General features: G+C 36.8%; 1 protein-coding gene and 1 long non-coding RNA gene across 2 annotated transcripts; one reads left to right on the forward strand and one right to left on the reverse strand.

The window, feature by feature from the left end:
- Positions 1-13,715: 13,715 nt before the first annotated feature.
- Positions 13,716-17,230, forward strand: LOC110665892 (uncharacterized). The gene is made up of 4 exons (XR_009148999.1): positions 13,716-14,520; positions 14,623-15,406; positions 15,615-17,003; positions 17,099-17,230. It is a non-coding gene; the product is annotated as an uncharacterized LOC110665892 (long non-coding RNA).
- On the reverse strand, positions 15,328-17,593 carry LOC110665891 (putative serine/threonine-protein kinase). The gene is made up of 6 exons (XM_058147516.1): positions 17,454-17,593; positions 17,183-17,298; positions 16,723-16,939; positions 16,319-16,556; positions 16,069-16,219; positions 15,328-15,942 (listed from the first exon to the last, which is right to left on the reverse strand). Exons 1-6 carry the CDS (start codon positions 17,539-17,541, stop codon positions 15,625-15,627), a joined length of 1,128 nt encoding a protein of 375 aa, XP_058003499.1. The 5' UTR covers positions 17,542-17,593; the 3' UTR covers positions 15,328-15,624.
- Between the last annotated feature and the right edge of the window lie 2,784 nt (positions 17,594-20,377).

The raw sequence follows: 20,377 nt of genomic DNA on the forward strand, positions 1-20,377 counted from the left end.
GCCTCTAGTAATCTTATCTCAGTAGTGAGTGCTAGCCGATTATTGCGAAAGTGGTGTAAGGGCTATCTAGCTTATGTTAGAGACGTTCAGGTAGAAGGTGCAGGTTTGGAGAATGTTGCAGTGGTTAAGGAGTTTCGTGATGTATTTCTAGAAGATTTATCAGGTTTACCCCCGGAGCGAGAGGTAAAGTTTGGTATAGACTTAGTTTCAGGAACTGAGCCCATATCTATGCCACCTTATCGTATGGCACTCGCAGAACTTAAGGAGTTAAAGGAGCAGCTACAGGACCTACTAGATAAGGGGTTTATTCGCCCTAGTGTTTCTCTATGGGGTGCTCTTGTGTTATTTGTGCAGAAGAAGGATGGATCTTTGAGAATGTGCATTGATTATAGGCAATTGAATAAGGTGAATATGCATAATAAGTATCATCTTCCATGTATAGATGACCTGTTTGACCAACTTCAAGGTGCAAAGTATTTTTTCAAGATTGATATTCGATCTGGGTATCATCAATTGAGGGTTAAGAAAGAAGACATATTCAAGACGGCCTTTAGGACTAGGTATGGATAGTATGAATTTCTTGTAATGTCTTTTGATCTAACCAATGCTCCAGCCGCTTTTATAGATCTCATGAATAGAGTTTTCAAGCCTTTCTTAGATTAATTTGTTATAGTGTTCATCGATGACATTCTAATGTGCTCAAAAAGTAAAGAGGAGCATGAACAACATTTGAGAATTGTCCTTCAGACCTTACGGGAACACAAGCTATATGCCAAGCTCTCAAAATGTGAGTTCTGGTTAGATAGTGTGGCTTTTCTAGGCCATATAGTATCTAAGGATGGGGTGTGTGTTGATCAAAAGAAAGTTGAGGTAGTGCTTTATTGGCCTAGACCCACAACTGTATTAGAGATTCGTAGTTTCTTAGGTTTAGCAGGTTATTATAGATGGTTTGTTCATGACTTCTCTCGTATTGCAACACCTTTAACTAAGTTGACACAGAAGAATGTGAAATTTCAGTGGTCTGAGGCTTGTAAAAAAAGTTTTGAGGAGCTTAAGACTCGTTTAACTACAGCACCAGTGTTAGCCCTTCCGTCTGGATCAGGGGGTTATGTAGTGTATTGTGATGCTTCTAGGATTGGTTTAGGATGTGTTTTGATGCAGCATGGACGAGTTATTGCATATGCTTCTCGTCAGTTGAAAAGGCACAAGCAAAATTATCCAACTCATGATTTGGAAATGGCTACCGTAATTTTTGCTTTGAAAATCTGGAGGCACTATCTGTATGGTGAGATGTCACGACCCAACCTATGGGCCGGACTGGCACTAGGACCTGGGCCAGCCTAAAGCCCCCGAGGCCCGTAGTAAGCCTAACTATTCACTTAACCCAACTCTAAGGCCCATTTGGGCCCAATTTCAAGAAATCAACCGGACAGAGTCCGGCCATAAAATGGACCTTTCAACGGGGAGTTTTTGACTCACCCGACCTGTAAACACAATAAATACTCAATTGGGGAGCTCAGCTCACCCTCCACATACTCATCAGCATAAAAATAAATGGGAACTCAGCTCCCTCATCCAATCCATCAAACATGCATAGAATATTAAGTTTACAGGTCCAAAATAATAATTTAGTTTACAGACCCATATCAAATAAATATTTCTAACACATGCGGAAATTCTAAGATTTAACAAGTTTATACAAACGTTAATAATCGACCTGCGAGGAAGAAAGCAGGTTAATCTCAAAAATATCCTCCTGTGGCCTGAAAAAATATTGAACAGGAGTGAGCGTTCGACTCAGAGAGTAAAATATCAATTTTAACCATAATCTCTATAACTATCTAAAACTAATGCACCCTGTAGAGTGAAATGCAACATCAACCACATTTTCACATCATAATATCAAAAAGGTAATTTGGAGCACTCACACACCCTGTAGTATCAATCATAATATATGGAGCCGATCCCTATCTGACTCTCTTAAATCCAACTTCAGTGCCAAGAACTCAAGCCAGACTTTCACTTAATAAACCAAATCGAGGGTCCCAGCGAAGAACTCAAGTCGTGACTACCCCTCGAAGGATCGGGTCCCAGCGAAGAACTCAAGCCGTGACTACCCGTCCTATCCATAGTCCACACCACATCACACGCACGCCAACGCACGCACACTGCTCCAAATTACCACAACAACATCCATGGCACGTTAACACTTATGAATGCAACATAAATCGTGCCTAGAGTTTAACTACATAAATATATGCATATAAGTGATGTATGGGCATGCTTGAACATATAATAATATCGAAATTACAGTTAAAATTAATATTTTACTCACAGACTTGACAACAGTTACTGTGGCGGTTGGGCGGAGGAAGAAGGCTGTCCCGGCTCACCTGACAATTACATTACAATTATTTAATACAAATGACTCAATACAATCAAGAAAAGACCAAATATGTCCTAAATCGTGCCGAAAATCCGGCAGAGTCTCCCCTATACCTAGGACTACCCAACCTGCAAAATGGCTCAAAACACACTTCTATATTCACAATCCATATATCCACAACTCAATCACATCACACAGCCCCTCCTGGGCCCATCAAATCAGTCATCCATCACAATATGTAAAATTTTAATTTAGTCCTTATAATTGATCATTTTTGCAAAAACTACCCAAACAAGCTCTAAAAATTCTAAAACTTTGCCCCGCGGTCCTTAGCAATATTATTAGGCTATTGCAAAAAGAATCATAATTTTCTGAGCTATCACGAATATTTTATGAATTTTTAATCCTATTTAAGCACTAGAAAATTACGAAAAAGCAAGGTTCGGGTTTACCTTTGCCGATTCCGACTTCGGGAACGCGCTCGGGACGTCTGACAATGGGGGGGTAGCCAAAACCTCGGTCCAATTCGGAGACTTTTCCGGTAACGGGTCTGTCTAGCCCGCAATTTGCAAACTCGGTCAACTGTCGAATTTCCGCGAATTGAGGACACCTACACGAAGCCCACAACACGGGGGTTAGTACATAAATTTTTCAGAATTTTCTAAGCTCATTTAATGCTCGAAAAGACACTGCGAAGTTCCGTGGGACCCACCGAAAAACGGTGTCGGAAAAATTCGAAATTTATGTCTCCGCGAAGCTCTCGACGAGTGGAGCGCTCTGGTACTCTCGGTTTTCTCGTGGGATTCACGGTTTGCGAGAAATCTAGCCAGAAAGTCAAAATGGGCTAAAACTTTCTGGGCAAAAATTGGACAAACCGCTCGATGGATTTCGGTGTTCTTGGTGTCTATGGAAAGCTCTCGACGAGTAGATGATTTCAGACACAAGACTCGGTCCAATTGGTGGCCGGATCGGCCGGATTTTGGACGGGAAGCCGAGGAGGCGGCGGCCGGCCATGGGGGAGGGCTGAAGTGGGGCGCCGGCGAGGTGGGGAGGCAGGGGAGGTGGCGGCGCGGCAAGGGGAGGAGGGAGGAGAGAGAAAAGAGAGAGAGAAGGGGAGGTCGGGACGCGCGGAAGAAAAGGGAAGAAGAAAAAGGAGCCGGTCCGATTCGACCGGTCCGATCCGGTCCGGTTCGATTTGGCCGGTTCCATTCGGAATACAAAATTTTGAATTTTTGCTCTACTTCGGGATCGAAAACGAGGTCCAAAAATTCCGAAAAAATTTCAGAAAACTCAGAAAAATTCGTAGACTCCAAATATATTTTTAGTTTTGCCACGTGGTTTTTAAATTAATTTTTAAGAATCATCAAAGTTTATATTTTTGGAAAATCGAACCCGATTTTTAAAATCCGAAAAATCTCAAAAAAATTCCTAAAATTTAAATAAAATTAAAATACCAAAAATGCTCACAAAATAATAAAATTTAAAATTTTGGGGTGTTACATGAGACTTGTGAAATCTTCACTGACCACAAAAGTCTCAAATACATCTTTGACCAATGTGATTTTAATCTTAGGCAAAGGAGATGGGTAGAATTGCTGAAAGATTATGATTGCACCATACAGTATCACCCTGGAAAAGCTAATCTGGTGGTTGATGCTCTAAGCAGGAAGTCTTCTGGTAGTTTAGCCCATACATCTACCAGGAGGAGGTCTCTGATTGGTGAATTACACGAGTTATTAGATAAGAGAGTAGAGTTTGAAATCGTAGCTGGATTATTCTTAGCACATTTTTGAGTTAAGCCTATCTTGATTGATTGAATTAAGGCTACTCAAAAGAGGGATTCTCAGTTGTGTGAGATTATAGATAGTATTCATCAAGGCCAAGCTCAAGGGTTCATGTTAAATAATGATGGAGTTCTTCGTTATGGCACTAGACTTTGTGTTCCTAATGTTGATGAGTTGAGAAGAGAAATCATGGAGGAGGCACACCATTCTGCTTACACAGTACACTCAGGTTCAACTAAGATGTACCGTGATTTAAGGGAGCATTATTGGTGGGGTGGCATGAAAAGGGATGTTGCAGACTTTGTTGCTAAATGTTTGACTTGTCAACAGGTTAAGGTAGAACATCAGAGACCATCTGGGTTACTTCAGTCGTTGCCTATTCCCGAGTGGAAGTGGAAGCACATTACTATGGACATTGTTGTGGGTTTACCTGGTACACGAGTTGGTTATAATGCAATCTGGGTGATAGTGGACAGATTGACAAAATCTACTCATTTCCTTATGGTGAAGACTACATACGACTTTGCTAAACTTGCATAGTTGTATATAGATAAGATTGTTAGTCTTCATGGTGTTCCAGTTTCCATTGTCTCTTATCGTGGTACTCAGTTTATTTCTCGATTTTGGAAGAAATTCCAAGAAGCTTTAGGAACACAAGTAGACTTTAGCACTGTTTTTCACCCTCAGACAGATTGACAGTCAGAAAGGATCATACAGACATTGGAGGACATGCTTCGTGCATGTGTTATGGATTTTGGTGGCTATTGGGATCATCATTTGCATTTAGTGGAGTTTGCTTATAATAACAGTTATCAGGCAAGTATAGATATTGCTCCATATGAGGCCTTATATGGTCGAAAGTGTAGGTCACCGATTTGTTGGAATGAAGTTTGAGAAAGAAGGCTTACTAGACCAGAGTTGATACAATTAACTTCAGAGAATGTTTGGCTAATTCGTGATAGACTTTTGACTGCTCAAAGTCTATAGAGAAGTTATGCTGACCCTAAGCGTAAAGACGTAGAGTTTATGGTTGGTGATCATATATTTCTGAGAGTTTCACCTATGAAAGGAATCATGAGGTTTGGGAATAAAGGGAAGCTTAGTCCTCGTTTTGTTGGTCCATTTGAAATTTTGGAGAGAATTTGAGCAATTGCTTACCGTTTAGTCCTTCCACCTGGTTTTGCACATATACATCCAGTTTTTCACTTCTCTATACTTAGAAAGTATGTATCAGATCTATCTCATATTTTGCAACCTTAGACCATACAATTTAGGGATGATATGTCATATGAGGAGCAACCAGTAAAGATTTTAGATAGACAAATTAGGAAACTCCGGTCTAAGGAAGTGGCTTTGGTAAAAGTTTTGTGGCATAATCACTCAAATAGTGAGGCCACATGGGAGGCAGAATCTGAAATGCAAGCCAAATATCCCCACTTATTTGATTCTTCAGGTTAGAATTTTATCTGTTTAAATTCGAGGACCGAATTTTTTTTAAGGGGAGAAGTATGTAGAAACCCAATATTTATCTATTTAATTATTTATTTATTTTAATTATCTAACAATAATTAAAAATATTTATGTAGAAAATAAAATAAAATAAAATAAAGAATATTTTATTGGATGGCCTGTTTATTTATTTTTATATATATATTATTTTCGAAATTAAATATATATCTGTAATCTGAACAACCCAATTCAATAGTAACTCTTATCCCATTCTACACCTAATAGAACTCTTGAAATATATATAGCCTAATAATCTCTTCTGCTAAACTTTGCTCTCAAAACCTGTTTGTCATCTTATCACAAGGTATTTTGCGGTCGCCTGGACGAAAGCTCTTCACCGAAGTGGAAAAAGTAAGGAGTCGCCACTTTAATTTTGAGGTAAATTAAAGAAAACCATTTGTGAAAATAAATTAGAAAGAAACCACTTCGAAAATAGAGATTCTAGGTTCGGGGTCTGAATAAGGGCGGGGAAGGTGTTAGGCACCCCGCCTCATCCCTCAACGAGGGTAAACAGATTTAATGTTATGCTCTTTCATAAATTAAAAGGGGAATTAGGGGATTGGGATAGTGATGGTGTTAATCCTTTGTGTAAAATAAAGGAACGTTTGATATTTCACTTATTTTGGGTTGCCTCAGAACACGAGTTCTTGAGATGGCCCTTTAGTGAATAGGTGTTTGAGTGAAGTTGTCTCGTGTATTGGAGTTGTGTCATTTAGTTTGGATTTTTATTAAGAGAGTTCGGATGGGGAGCTTCTTCCGATCTCTAGATATGTTTTATCAAGGGTTGTAAGCGGGAGATTTCGGATAAGAACTCTCCTCCGATCTCCATGTTTGATTTAAATGAGAATCAGGTAAGAACTCTCCTCCGATCTCTTAGAGTGTTCGGTTTAAAATTTTAATGAAGGGTCTCGGATAAGAACTCTCTTTCAATCCCCGTTTCTTTATTTGAATGAGGATCAGTTAAGAACTCTCCCCTGACCTCTTAGAGTGTCTAAAATTTTAAATGGAGGATCTCGAATAAGAACTCTCCTCTGATTTTCGTGTTTTTTATTTGAATGAGGATCAGGTAAGAACTCTCCCCCGACCTCTTAAAGTGTTTAAAATTTTAAATGGAGGATCTCGGATAAGAACTCTCCTCCAATCTCCGTGCTTTTTATTTGAATGAGGATCAGGTAAGAACTCTCCCCCAACCTCTTAAAGTGTTTGGTTTAAAATTTTAAATGGAGGATCTCGGATAAGAATCCTCCTTCGTTCTCCACGCTTTTTATTTGAATGAGGATCAGGTAAGAACTCTCCCCCGACCTCTTAAAGTGTTTGGTTTAAAATTTTAAATGGAGGATCTCGGATGAGAACTCTCCTTCGATCTCCGCATATTTTATTGAGGTTTTGGTTGAGAAACGGGTAAGAACTCTCCCCCGATCTCTTAGAGTGTTTGGTTCAAAATTTAAATGAAGGATCTCGGATAAGAACTCTCCTCCAATTTTCGTATTTTAATTAAATGAGAATCGGGTAAGAACTCTCCCCCAATCTCTTAGAGTGTTCGCGATATAAGATTGAACTTTTCATCGATCTCCTAGGTGATTACCTTGTCAGAACTCTTTGGCTAGCTATATCCGATCTCTTTCGGTTACTCATCTGGGATCCGATCTTATCTCAATTCCTGACCTCATAACTTTTTCTCTGAGCTACTATTCAACATTTGGTTATTTTTACTTGTTCGAAAAAAAACTTTCATGTTAAGATACTTCTACCAATATTTTATTAAGTTAAGTTGACCATAACCAAAACACCTATTTTCGAAGGAAGTGAAAGCTAAGGAGAAATAGATAAAATTCACGAACGAATAGAAGAAGTAAACATTGGGAAATAACTATCGGCCTGAATAATCTACATTGGGCTTTTAGTGCTACTGAACTTAATGGAAATTTGAAAAATAAAAACAGATAAACTGAAACACGAGCATCCAGCGAAACAATAGTCTAGACACTTACCTGTGGGAGGTTGAGACTCTTGAGCTAACTCTCGTGTCCACGAATCTTGTAGAGGTGGAAACCGATGGCCAAAAGACTAAAACTTACTCGAAATAACAGGAACCAGGTCAGAATGCAGTTGAGCCTAAGTGACGGTAACCGGGTCGGAATGAGATTAAGCTTGGAGAATAATATGCTGGTATTAGGGTGATGAAGATCAAAGAAAACAAAAAAATGGTATCGCAGAGTAATGAACATACTGAAAATGAAGAATTTCAGGGTCCAAGACTCCTTTAATGGAGATACTTAAGAAAACTAGTTTCTGAAGTTTCTCGAAAGCTCAGAATGGCAAAGTAGCAAGACTGAATTAGATTTCAGAGCCTTTCCACTATAATCACCACCATCTTTTATTGCCTGTCCCTTCTACAATATTGCATGCAGGTATTTATAAGGAACAGGTGCTCCTAATGAAGGGTCAGAATCTCTCCTGGGGAGACGGAAGGTTTGGATTCAAAAGTACATAATCCGATGTCTAAGAATTAAAGAGAATCAAAATGGACGGCTGAGATCCTATTCAGAATATCCGTCCTTTTTCTTCTTAATCCAACGGCTCAGGATCTTGCCTTACAAGATGAATTCAAGGGCTGGGAATGAAAAGCGCCAAACCTGCCGTCTGCTTTTGATCCAAGGGCTCCGAGTTCGTCCTTACAAGTATGATCAACGGTGGAGATTGAGATGTACAGGACTGCCATAACTGTTTTGGCGTCTGTCAGTAATGTGGGCGATTCTGCAAATGAGGCATGCGGTGAAGATTTGATCACGCCTGTAATGCTTTAACTAACTCGGCTTTGATTATGAAGAGAGTTATTGGAAGTCATTTTGTCCTCTTCGTGCTTTCCGATCTCTATTCCTTCCGATCTCTCTATTATTACCCTTTTCCGATCTTTCTCATATCGGGTCCCTCATCGCTTCCCGATTTGAGATTGCCCACATGATGAAATTTGATCTTTAAAGGTTATCTCCGATTTCTTGGGATAGCCCAAATGATGTAATTTGACCTTTTGGAACTGCAATGAAATTTTATTTGAAGGTCATTATTTAATTATTGCATTGGTTATTTTTCCTATCTCTGATGTGCATATCCGATCTGGTCTCTAACTAAATCATCCTTAGCTGATCTATGACTCTGAACATTTGCCCAATCCGACAACCCTAGCTAACTGATCTCATTTTATTTTATTTATTGTGTTTCTGGAACCTTCTCACGACGTGTCAGGAAGGCGGGTGGATTCTGCTAACCGATGCATTGCTTGGGACTCTGTGAGCATTGAATGCTCAAACGGGTATAAATAGGAGGAGGATCCATCAGTTGCTCCCCTATGTCACTTTCAGCATTCTACTAGCAACTTCAACATTATCTCATTTCTTCAAGTGTTTTCGGCACCGTTCACATTCTGGTAAGAGTTTTGATCCTTTTCTTAGTTAAACTTCTTTTGTTTTCTGTGAAAATGAGCGGCGCCGAGGGTCAGAGAGCGGCGAGCCCCCCCTCCGTCCATATCTCGTGGACGTCGGATGAAGTTGAGGTGGTCAGGCCAAGTGAGCGATCTGAGCCTCCTACGACCTCTGCTTCAACCCACGGTTGAGTGACCCAATTAAGACAAACATCTTCCTCAGGGAGAGAAAATCTTCCCATGGATGAGTTGCCGTCAGTCCTCCAGGAAACCGATCTGCAGTTCATTAGTCAAGAGTATAACCTTCGGACTGACTCTTATGAGATTATCAGATGCCATGGCGATCTCCGAGCCGATCACTTCTTTGAAGAAAATGATGTGATCATGGAGTATGAAGAGCAATTAAAAGCTGGGCTTCGGTTCCTCCTTGATGACTTCTTTAAGGACGTTCTGAAGTTTCACCACGTATGTGTAGCCCAAGTGCATCCGAACTCATGGTAAATTCTGGTGGCTTTTAGAGGCTTATGCCAGGCCAAGAAGCTTGAGCCTACAGCGAAGATTTTTACCAAGTTGCATAGGTCACTCGTCGAAAGGACGATGAGTACTGGTTCTTCCAAGCCAAACCGCACTGTGGGCTTTTTACCGACCTCCCCTCTTCACTGAAGAATTGGAAGAATCACTTCTTTATGTTGAGGAGCAAGATTCCGAACAGTTTTGAGGGTTTCCCATGTAGTTGGTAGTATCTGGTCCCATCAATTCCAAAGAAGGTCGCCCTAAGTAGGGACGAGGGTGCCATGGTAATGGAATTGAAGGATCAGGCGGCCACTCACAAGTATTCATGCTTATATGCCGTTATGGCCGAACTGAGATAGTGGCTAATGCAGATGATCGCCAATGAAGATTATGAACTGTAGCTCTCTGACCTCGGACCCAAGATCGGTATAACCTAAATCTTTAGTCTCCTGACTTAGGTAATCTCACTAACTATTTTTCTGTGCTGAAATGGCTAGAAGCGAAGGTGCAAAGGAGAGCCACAAGTGAAAAAGAGAGGTCTCCTGGAAGGTACGAGAAATGAAGATTGCAGCGGTATCCCAGACGCCAAGGCGAGATTCGGGAGAAGTGCTGGGAGACTCGTCCCGACCTTCGGGACAACCGATCCTAGAAGTAGAGGTAGCTCCTTCCCCTCCTCTACAAGAAGAACCACCACCTCCACCTGTTTCCTCAAGTGCCGAAGGGGGGGGTCTTCCTAACCTACTGTGAGGACCCTTTCTCGTGGTGCCCAGGTCCTTATTCATTCTCTAGAGAAGAATCGATCAGTTCGGGGGACTCCGGGCTTGGCCAAAGTTCTGGGAGCTTCCATCTGCCTTCAGGATGACCGGAACAGGCTGACCCCGGACAGCATCGATGATCTCTTGGCTTAGACGATGAGTCTGAGCGTAGAGAGCTTGGTGAATCAGCATATAATCAGGGAAAAGGCTCATCTTCTGAGGCAGGAAATTCTGAAGGCAGTCCAGGACGCAGCTTTCACCCTAGCCCAACTTTCATCTGCCCAGGACTATATTGCTGAAATCGAGGGTCGGATGAAATCCTATAAGGATAAGTTGACCGAACAGGATCGTGAACTTGGATAAGCTCAGGCGCTCCGAATTGCCGACGTCGCTCGCCTTACCGAAGAGCTCAAAGTGAAAGAAGAAGAGACTGTGACGAGGGAAGCTGGTGCTTGCGTGAATGCACACAGCGATCTTTTGGCCGAGCTCGAGAGGCATTATCCTGGGGAAGACTTCTCTTGGATGGTGGATCTTGCTCCTAGAGACAAAGAGGGGAGCGAGGAGAAACCCGAGAAAGAGAGAGAGAATGAGCGAAATGACGTTGTACTTGGAGAATAGGCTGGGGGAGACCCTCCAGCCGAATGACTTGTAAATTTTATTTTGAGATGAAATGAAATCCCTTTTGTTCAATTTCTTGATGAGATCGGAAAGTGTCCAAATTGTATGAGTGCTTAATTATTTGAACGTATTAGAACATCAAACTTAAAAGCCACTATTAATATAAGTATAAGAGGTCAGAAAAACATTGTAAGCATGAGATCGGCCTAAGCTGAGACCAAACACCGGGTAGAACTTTAGAACATCAAAATTAGAAAGACTTAATTTGAATTCTTAAGATCGGAATCACCATTAAGTCGGACTGAAACCTTAACTTTATTTTAAGGAATGTCAGAGACATACAAGTGAGGAACCCAATCTTAGTGTTAGCTAAACGACTTTCGACAATATTTATAAAGAAGAGATCGGAAATGAGACTGGTTGGTACGGAGACCTGATATTGGTTTGATCTCCTTTGTCGAGAGATCAGAAAACACCCGAATAAGTGTGGGATCGGTTTATTTCATGATCGAGTCATTTGTGACCGAAGGATGTCGGTTGAGAGCTGATTCTCAAAGTCCATGGACCTCGGTGATCGTCCAAAATATGGTGTCGACACACCTCTTTTTCTACCAAATACTCTTAACATGTATTTTCATCATCTTCACGATTTATAATCTGATGTGCGCAGAAAATCCATAAATTTCTACTTCTATATTCATCACCTTCGATTCTGTTTTCAAGGTAAAAATTATCTTTCTTTGTTCAATAATGGGTGAATTTGATTTTCTTTCCTTAAATTGTTACAACTACTCTAGAATTTTTTTTCCTTTGACTATTGATATTGAATTGGGTTGATCATGATTACTGTGAGATAATAACATTAAGTTTAGATTTTATATATATATATATATATATATGTAAAAGAGAGGGGAGCTGAGTTTCGTCTGGGTTGTCGTCTATCTGAGTTTCGTCTTGATTGTCTTGATTGTCATGTGTATATATATATATATATATATATATATATATATATATATATATATATATATATATATATATATATATATATGTTGATTGTTGATCAAAGTTATTATTATTATATTATTTTTTTTTCTTTTCCTTACTTTACTTTTACAATTTTCTAAAAATTGATTTTTTTTTTATTTCATTGTTATTATTATTATCATTATTATTATTATTATTAACTTTGATTTCAAAATAAAATATATTTTTTATATATACAATGGATCTGTCATATTAGTTTAGTTGATCAATTTATTTTACTATATTTTAGGTATGTAGGAGATTCGAATATTCAATCTGTTAGCTGAAATTGTCTCTCTTTTATTGAATATAACTATTATTTCGTAGGTTTCAGGTGAGTGGTAATTATAGTACATGACACCGCTTTGATCCCTTTTAAAATTTCTTAGCATTAAAATTGTTATTAAATAAAATTTTAAATCAATATTTTAATAAGTGATTTTCTAGAGTTTTATTTTATTATTGAATTTTATTCTGATTTTGATAAAATAATTGGTTTTTGTCAATTATTTTTGGATTAGAGTCATTAGGATTTCGGGAACAGGCCTTTAGTGTCTTTATATTGATTGATATCTGACTATAAAATATACTGATGTGTTACACTGAATTTATTTGAAATTGATTTGATCTTATTGACTCTCTGAAATTATTGAAATAAACTATTAGAGTTGCACTATCAGTTATTATTTGCTATTTGAAATTTTTTATTGATTTAGATTGATTTGTACAAATTGATTTTCTGTTTTGAGTTGGTACCTGTGCCCAGTATCTGAATCAGTTATCTGGCCCCACCGTGTAGACTATTACGGTATTAGGTTGCATTGTCGAGTCATGCATCATTGCAGTTTATGGTTTGCATTAGTATCATATGCATTGATATCTGTGAAGGAGGAGGAAGGTATCTAATATCTGGTAGCGCTCTTACCATCTAGCCTTTGGTGATGTAGGATATCATCACCTTGGTGTACTGTACCATAAAATTTTATTGAATGAATTTTTTGTATATATATGCTTTATGAAATTATTTTATTAATGATTTTGATAGTATGAGCATGATTTTATTGAATAGAAAATTTATTGCGAAATTAATCAAGCGTCTATTTGTTCCTATTCCATTGTGCGTTATAATTATCATTCACTGAGCATTAGCTTAAACAATATTTTCTCTGTCTGTTATCTGTTTCAGATTAATAGAATTCTGCAGCTGATCCAAATATTCAGTCTATTTTCTGTAGAGGGACAATTATTGATTTGTTCTCATGGTATGTCCGAATTCATATTTTCTCAGGCTAATAATTAGTTTAGTTTATAGAACGGTTTAAGTTTTTATTTGAAATCTGTAGAGACTCCGCAGTTTACTTATGGGATATTTATGATATTTATTCAGTATTTTGTTTATTTGGATTTTGTCTAATTTTTGGGATTAGTAAGTGACAATATATTTATTCAAAATACTCTGATAAGACTTGTATGATTTAATAATACTTAAATTATGCGCCGGTCACGGCTCAAAATTTTGGGTCATGACATGAAACATAATGGAAGGATCACTGTTTCTTTCCAGCAAGTTTTCTATGATTATGCTGGTGTCTGTAGACTTCTAAACTATAGAAAATTTAAAGAAGGAAAAAGGAAAAAGAGGAGGAAGGGGAGGAGGAGGAGGAGGAGGAGGAGGAGCAAAAGGAAATCTTATGATTATTAGAGGACAAAAGGAAGAGCCTAGTAAGAATATGAAGAGAGCAACAAAATGCTAGATTGTCTGAAAAGATATGAGCACTGTAGAGGAGTTCCGTCTGATTTTGTGGAGACAGAAACAGAAAGAGTGTTCTAGTGGAGATCTGCAATAGAGTTTGGTAGCTCAGAAAATGAGGGAAAGAGGAAGAAAAGAAAGAGATGAAGAGAAAACAATTTTAGCTTTCAACATTTCAGGTAAAATCTTGAATTAGTGGTTGGGGTCCAAGCATTCCCTGTGTCGAAAACCTGCTTGTTTGGGCTTAAATATTTAATGAAGTCAAAAGATCTAAAGGACTCTGAGCTCGTGTTATTAATGGTAGCGAAGATGAAAACAAATTCCCTTCTTGTTCTTGGTCTGGTCCACATGACGTAGTAAGGGTTTCACTTTAGAAAATCCAGGTGGAGGGATATGATGAATCCAAATTAATCCAAGCACTCCAAGACAAAGCAGTTTCAGAAGAGGAAAAAAGCCATTGCTTTATGATCTTGAAAGAGGGAAAAAAGACCATAAAGACCATATGGGTAGGCTCAAAAGCATTGCCAACCTCATGTATGTCTCTCTATCTCCATAGAGCTTCTTTATTACTCTTTTTAAGGTCACGCACACACAACCCTACAACCTTCACTAAAATTAGAGACAAAAAGCTATACAAAAAAAGAAGCTTTCAGGTAGGATGATTCCCCTGTGTCTGCTATGTGCCAAATTGCCAACTCAAAAGCTAGCTGGAAGAGGCATGGTGGAAATTGTCACCATGAAGCTCAAACTGATTTTAGCAAGTAGGGTCCTATTTATCCCTGTAGTTTATCAAATTATCTATGTCTTTGCTCTTGCAATGCCCTTAATTTTGCAACTTGAGCTTCGGTGCTTCCAAACTGCAGGCAATTTCAAGTCTCCAGTACTGCCAATTGTGACCATTTCGTATCCACCAACATCACTGTCCATCCTGGTTTGAGCTTTCTGTGCTACAATATATATTTCTATATTTCTTTTCTTTCTTTTTCATTTTCCAATCCACTAAACATACAAAAACGCCTGTTTTTGGATACTTATTGTGTGCCTGGCTCCCTGTATGCCATCTGCAAAGCTCATCAGAAAGTCGGTGGCCTCCGCAGATGGCATGCGAGGAGCCATGCATGCTGCAACTCATTTAGTCCAGGAAGGGAATGTTTCTCTGATTGAATTAAAGTCTATCACATGTAGCCATATAGTCACAGAACACTTTAACCCTAATTCTTTCCATCTAGCTCTAATAAACATTTAGGACATTAGAGTGAACTTGGAATGAACCAGGAAAGATTATTCATAGTGGAGAGGACAGTCAAGCCCATATCCGTTTTCTTTTCCCACACTTTATGATTGTTTTAATTAACAGTCAGCAAGAGAGAGTTCGACTGAATTGGTAAGTGAGAACATTCATAGGAGTTTCATCTTTATTTGTCTTTCCTTTTTCTTTTTTTAACTCATTATTAATGATTTAAAATTATTGAAATTTTCCTGCTATGAAGGTTGCTTTTGTGTCTTATTTACACTGAAGGCATGGAAACTCAACATGGGGCATACAATTCATTACATGGAGATAGCTATTGAAGAGAAAATAAAGAAAGCTTCCACTATTATTTGTTACCCTCCAACGAATGAACATTCAACTATGATTCCTACATGGTAAATTCCTGTGTGTTTGATAAGATTATTTAGTAATCTGTAACACTGAAAAAATCTAAAAAGAAAAAAAAAAAGAAGTTTGACAATATATATATATATATATATATATATATATATATATTTTTTTTTTTTTTTTTTTTTTTTTCCCCTTTTGATATCATACAAGCAAAAACAATATTTTCTTTCCCTTTCTCCGTCTCTATAACAGGCGTAATGGACTAAAAATATGTAGTACTAGGCAAGCTCATGATGGTTGATCCCCCGGAGGAAGTGCTTTCAGATGTGTGTTTCTGAGGTAATCTGATATCCTTCAGATTTGGAACAAGTCCAGGTTGAGAAATCTGAACGTCTCTGATGTCAGTTTCATTAGTCAACATTTTCACGGCCATTGACATATGTGGACGGAGCTTGGCTGTTTCTTGCACGCAAAGTAGGCTGACCATCAAGAACCGAAAAGCTTCTTCTTCTGGAAAGTTCATTTTAAGAGCAGGGTCTACTACCTGCATAAGTTTGTTGCTCTTGTAGGCTTGCCATGCCTGCAGTTATTCACACACACAAAACACTTCATCTAAACAAGAAGACGATGTTGTGGTCAAGAAATTCATAAACCAATATCAAAAACAATCATAGCAATAATTAAACATTTGCTTTAACATTTCCACCTTTCGAACTAGGTAATGTTCGCCAAGTTCCAAGTCAAAATCCACAACTGATCGCCCACTGATAATTTCCAACAACAGTACTCCAAAACTGTAAACATCCGACTTTCGTGTCAAATGTCCTGTAATGGCGTATTCTGGAGCAAGGTATCCTCTTTTTTTGCAATTTTGAGTCCAAGAAACCTGATTAGCTATGGTATTTTTCTTAATTAATAGTGTAAAACAAAGAAACAAGAATGCAGAATCCACTTACAATGTGCCTGCAACCCGAGTACTAATATGTGAAGCCTGGTCTCTAAGTATCCTGGAAAGACCAAAATCAGCCACTTTGGGAGCAAAATTTCGATCAAGAAGTATATTGCTTGCTTTTATATCTCTATGCACGATATGGGGTTGAACTTCCTCATGAAGATAGGCCAGCCCACGAGCAACTCCTAATGAAATATCCCTCCTTGCTTCCCAGCTAAATTTCATCCTGTTTTGCTCTTTGCCTATTAATCAAGCATAGCATACATGACAAAGAACAACTTTTCCTAGTTTAAATTTGCCTATTTATATACAGATGTTCAAGTATTGATTGAGCCCTTTTTCTGGGTTCATTAAGAAGAATTTGATCAAATAAATTAATCATATATAGGAGGAAGGAAAGATTATTACCGAGTAGGGTCTGTGCCAGGCTATTGTTTTCCATGTAATCGAAGACCAAATATCTGTTGGCTCCATCAACACAACATCCTTGAAGTTCAACAAGATTTGCATGCTTTATATTAGACAGTGCAGCTAACTCAGATATGAATTCTCTCTCTCCACGCATCGATTCGATCTCCACAGAAAGAACCTTTACAGCTACAACAGAACCATCAGCCAGGTGGCCCTTCAAAATCAAAGCAAAGTCACACATTAGCATTTGGTGAACATACAAGATATACCCATGTAAGGTAAGTCACACGTTTGCTTCAAGCACTCTAATTTCTTCAAGTCAATTGTTCCGGAGGCACAACCTGCCCAGTTAATAGATCTACATTTCTTGCAGATAGGTGCATACAACAACTAACCTTACCAAAGGTCAAATTATGAGGTTTTCCTACACACATGATGTGAGAGGACCGGAAATTACCCTGTACACAGAACCGAAGGCTCCTTCTCCAATCTTGTTTGAGGAAGAGAAGCCACGAGTAGCGATTTGCAGTTCTTGAGTAGAGAAAATTCGCAGGTTGCCATGGTTCTGTTCACCTGGTTTTTGTTGGTTTATGAACAGAAAGCAATCAACAAGAGAGCTGATGAAGAACAACATATCATATAGAAATCAATATAGGACTTGAAAAGCAGAAGAAAAAGAAAATGACCAGGGAGGACACCATATATAAGGAAAATCTTGTAAAATTTACCTGGACTAGTTGTACTGATGGTGGGCTTTGAATTTGATCTAGAGGATGAGAAACAACTTGAACCGCACAGAGGAAACTTGAACTTCATGTTTTTGGAAGTGTAAACCTGTAGCTAATTGTTTTGGAAACCCTGGAATTAAATTTTGAAATGGGTCTCAATCAAGGAGTACAGGAATTTAGGTGGCTGAGAAGGTAATATAAATGAGGACAAAGCCATGGCAGCGGTGCCGTTGGCCTGGGTTTTGACTTGCTTAATTGAGAATTTGTTCTTTTCCGCCCATTTGTAATTTTATTATTATTATTATTATTATTAAAATGTATTTGGAAGATAAATAATTGAATGAACCCAATGTATATAAAATTATACCTTCAACGTGTTAGTTAGAATCCTTTGAAATATATTGATTTTGTTTACTTTCTTTTCGCATTCCTCATATTCGATTTGGATCTATTTCAATTTAATTTAATTGGAATTGATTTAAAAGTTCATCTCAATTCTAGTTTGATACAAATTTTAATTTTATTACAATTATTTTTTAATTTATTAAATTAGGCTTAATTTTATTTGTATCAAAAAAACTCATTATAAAGATAAAGAAAAAACTCATTATAAAGATGAAGCCCTTCCAATGTAAATTTTATTTTATTTTAATTTAATTAAATTTACTAATTTTTTTTAATAAATAAAATATACGTACATTTAAATTATAATAAAAATTTTATTATCTTCTTTAAATGAGATTAATGTTATGCTCTTATTACTTAAATATTTTATCATAAAAAAATCAACAATTAAAATTTTTATTTTTTTAAAATAAAAACTCATTTTAGTATAATTTTAATTTCAATTTAAAATTAATTTTAATTAATTTAAATTCAATTAATCTAATTTTAAATACAAGGATTTTAAGCTCTCAACTAGAAGATTCTGATTCCATATATCCTTAGTATACGGCAAGATTCTTTTCTTTTTCTTTAAAGAAAGGGAAAGGCAACCTAAAAAATAATTTTTTAATGCATTTTTAATATTTATTAATAATATTGCGCGTGAATTTCAATTTTTTAAAATTGTTACCAACACATATTTGTCTTTTTATCTAACAAAATTAAAAGCTTTTGTCCATGTTTTTCGTTTTATTGTGAGAGTAATTATTTTTTAATCTAATTTTAATAAGGTGACGCTCCAGTCTCATTTCTATTTGATGTATTATAATTTTAGTAATTTATAAAAATTTTTATTTGTTTTAAAAAAAATTAACAAATTTATTATTATTATTATTATTATTGATTAAATTAGATTAATATTTTGATTGGAAATCTTTTAGTCTTCTTTAATTTTTTTTTTCTTGGTCTGGTTCAATATTTAGACATTTTCACTTAATAATGATAATATCTCCATATTGTAATTAATAAAATTGACTAGTTTTAGTCGTAATTTTTATTTTTAAACATTCCATTTCAACCACGTCACCATTAATTATGGTATTAGCTTCCATACCTAATTTGTTGACGCTCTAGGAATTTCCATTGCAGTCGAAGGCCTTGTTTCTCTTCCTAATTTGGATGAAGTTTCTTCAATTAAATATTTATAATTAAGATTTATAGCCATACGATCAGCTATATTATATAGTAGTAAATGTTGGGTATTAAAGGAGTTGTATGCATCTAAAATAAGAGTTACAGAGAAGAGAATGTTAAAGTGGATGAGTAGTCATACTAGACTAGATAAAGTTCGTAATGAGAGTATTAGAGAAAAGGTAAGAGTGATGTCAATTAAGGATAAATTGAGAGAAGGGAGATTGAGGTAGTTTAGTCATGTAAAGCGTAGACATACGGAGAGTCTAATTAGACAAGTAAAACAAATTAGAGGATAAAAAGAAAAAAAATGATAGACTTAAATTGACTTGGAGGAAAGTAGTATAACATGACCTAGAAACATTACACATTTCTGAAGATTTAACCCAAAATCGGTTAGAGTGGAGAAAGCGAATCCATATAGCTGACTCCAAATTTTTGGAATAAAGCTCATAATAAATATTTAATTTAATAATTATTAAATTTATTTTTATATAAAATTGATTTTACATTAAATACGTCTTATTTTTAAATTGTAGCTATAAGTTCGATATTATAAAAAAAAATAATTTTAATAATTTTTTTATTAAATATTTTTATTTAAATTTGCGTAAGGATAAATTTATATGAAATTAATTCTTATAAAAAAATCTTTAAATATTTTTTTTATCAGAAAAAAATCTTTACATAAATGAATAAATATAAGCACATTTGAAATCAATAAAGCTTCCGAGTAAAATCCAGCTAAACAATAAATCTAGAAGAAGATTTATAGGATTTAGAAAATGACCACAATAGCCATCCTCTTCGCAAAAATTTACGGCTATGCCCAAGACCGCAGGTATCTTTCTTCTGCCTGTTGAACGTATGTTTCAAACTTCAAACAGCCATATTGTTCATAGGGATTTCAACTTTGGGTAAGTTATTTTGAATTCTGGTTTTCCCTTATAATTAAAACAATCTTGTATAAGGGGACGAAGAAGGGGAAGTAGAAGCAGAAGTTTCTTGACTATTGAAAGGATCAACAACGGGAACAAAGCAGGCCAAGGGTGCCTTTGATTTGATTTCAATCCGCGGATTGCCTGCAAGACTCCAATGAAAGAGAGTATGCATAACAACGACTGAGTCTCAATTTTAAATTAGTAAGAATCGGTTATATGGATATTTTTCACTATTCAACTTTATAAGTAATTAATTAAAAACAAATGGCGAATACGAAAAGGCAGAGTAATATTGTTGCATGGACTTGGACTTGACTTCCAACCCATGTGTGTATATATAATTGTTGCCTTTGTCTTATATATTTGCTGTGTCGTGTAAGTGCGGTCTGAGATGTAGCTGTTAATCTC

Source organism: Hevea brasiliensis, chromosome 5 (assembly GCF_030052815.1).
Source record: "Hevea brasiliensis isolate MT/VB/25A 57/8 chromosome 5, ASM3005281v1, whole genome shotgun sequence".
Taxonomy (NCBI): domain Eukaryota; kingdom Viridiplantae; phylum Streptophyta; class Magnoliopsida; order Malpighiales; family Euphorbiaceae; genus Hevea; species Hevea brasiliensis.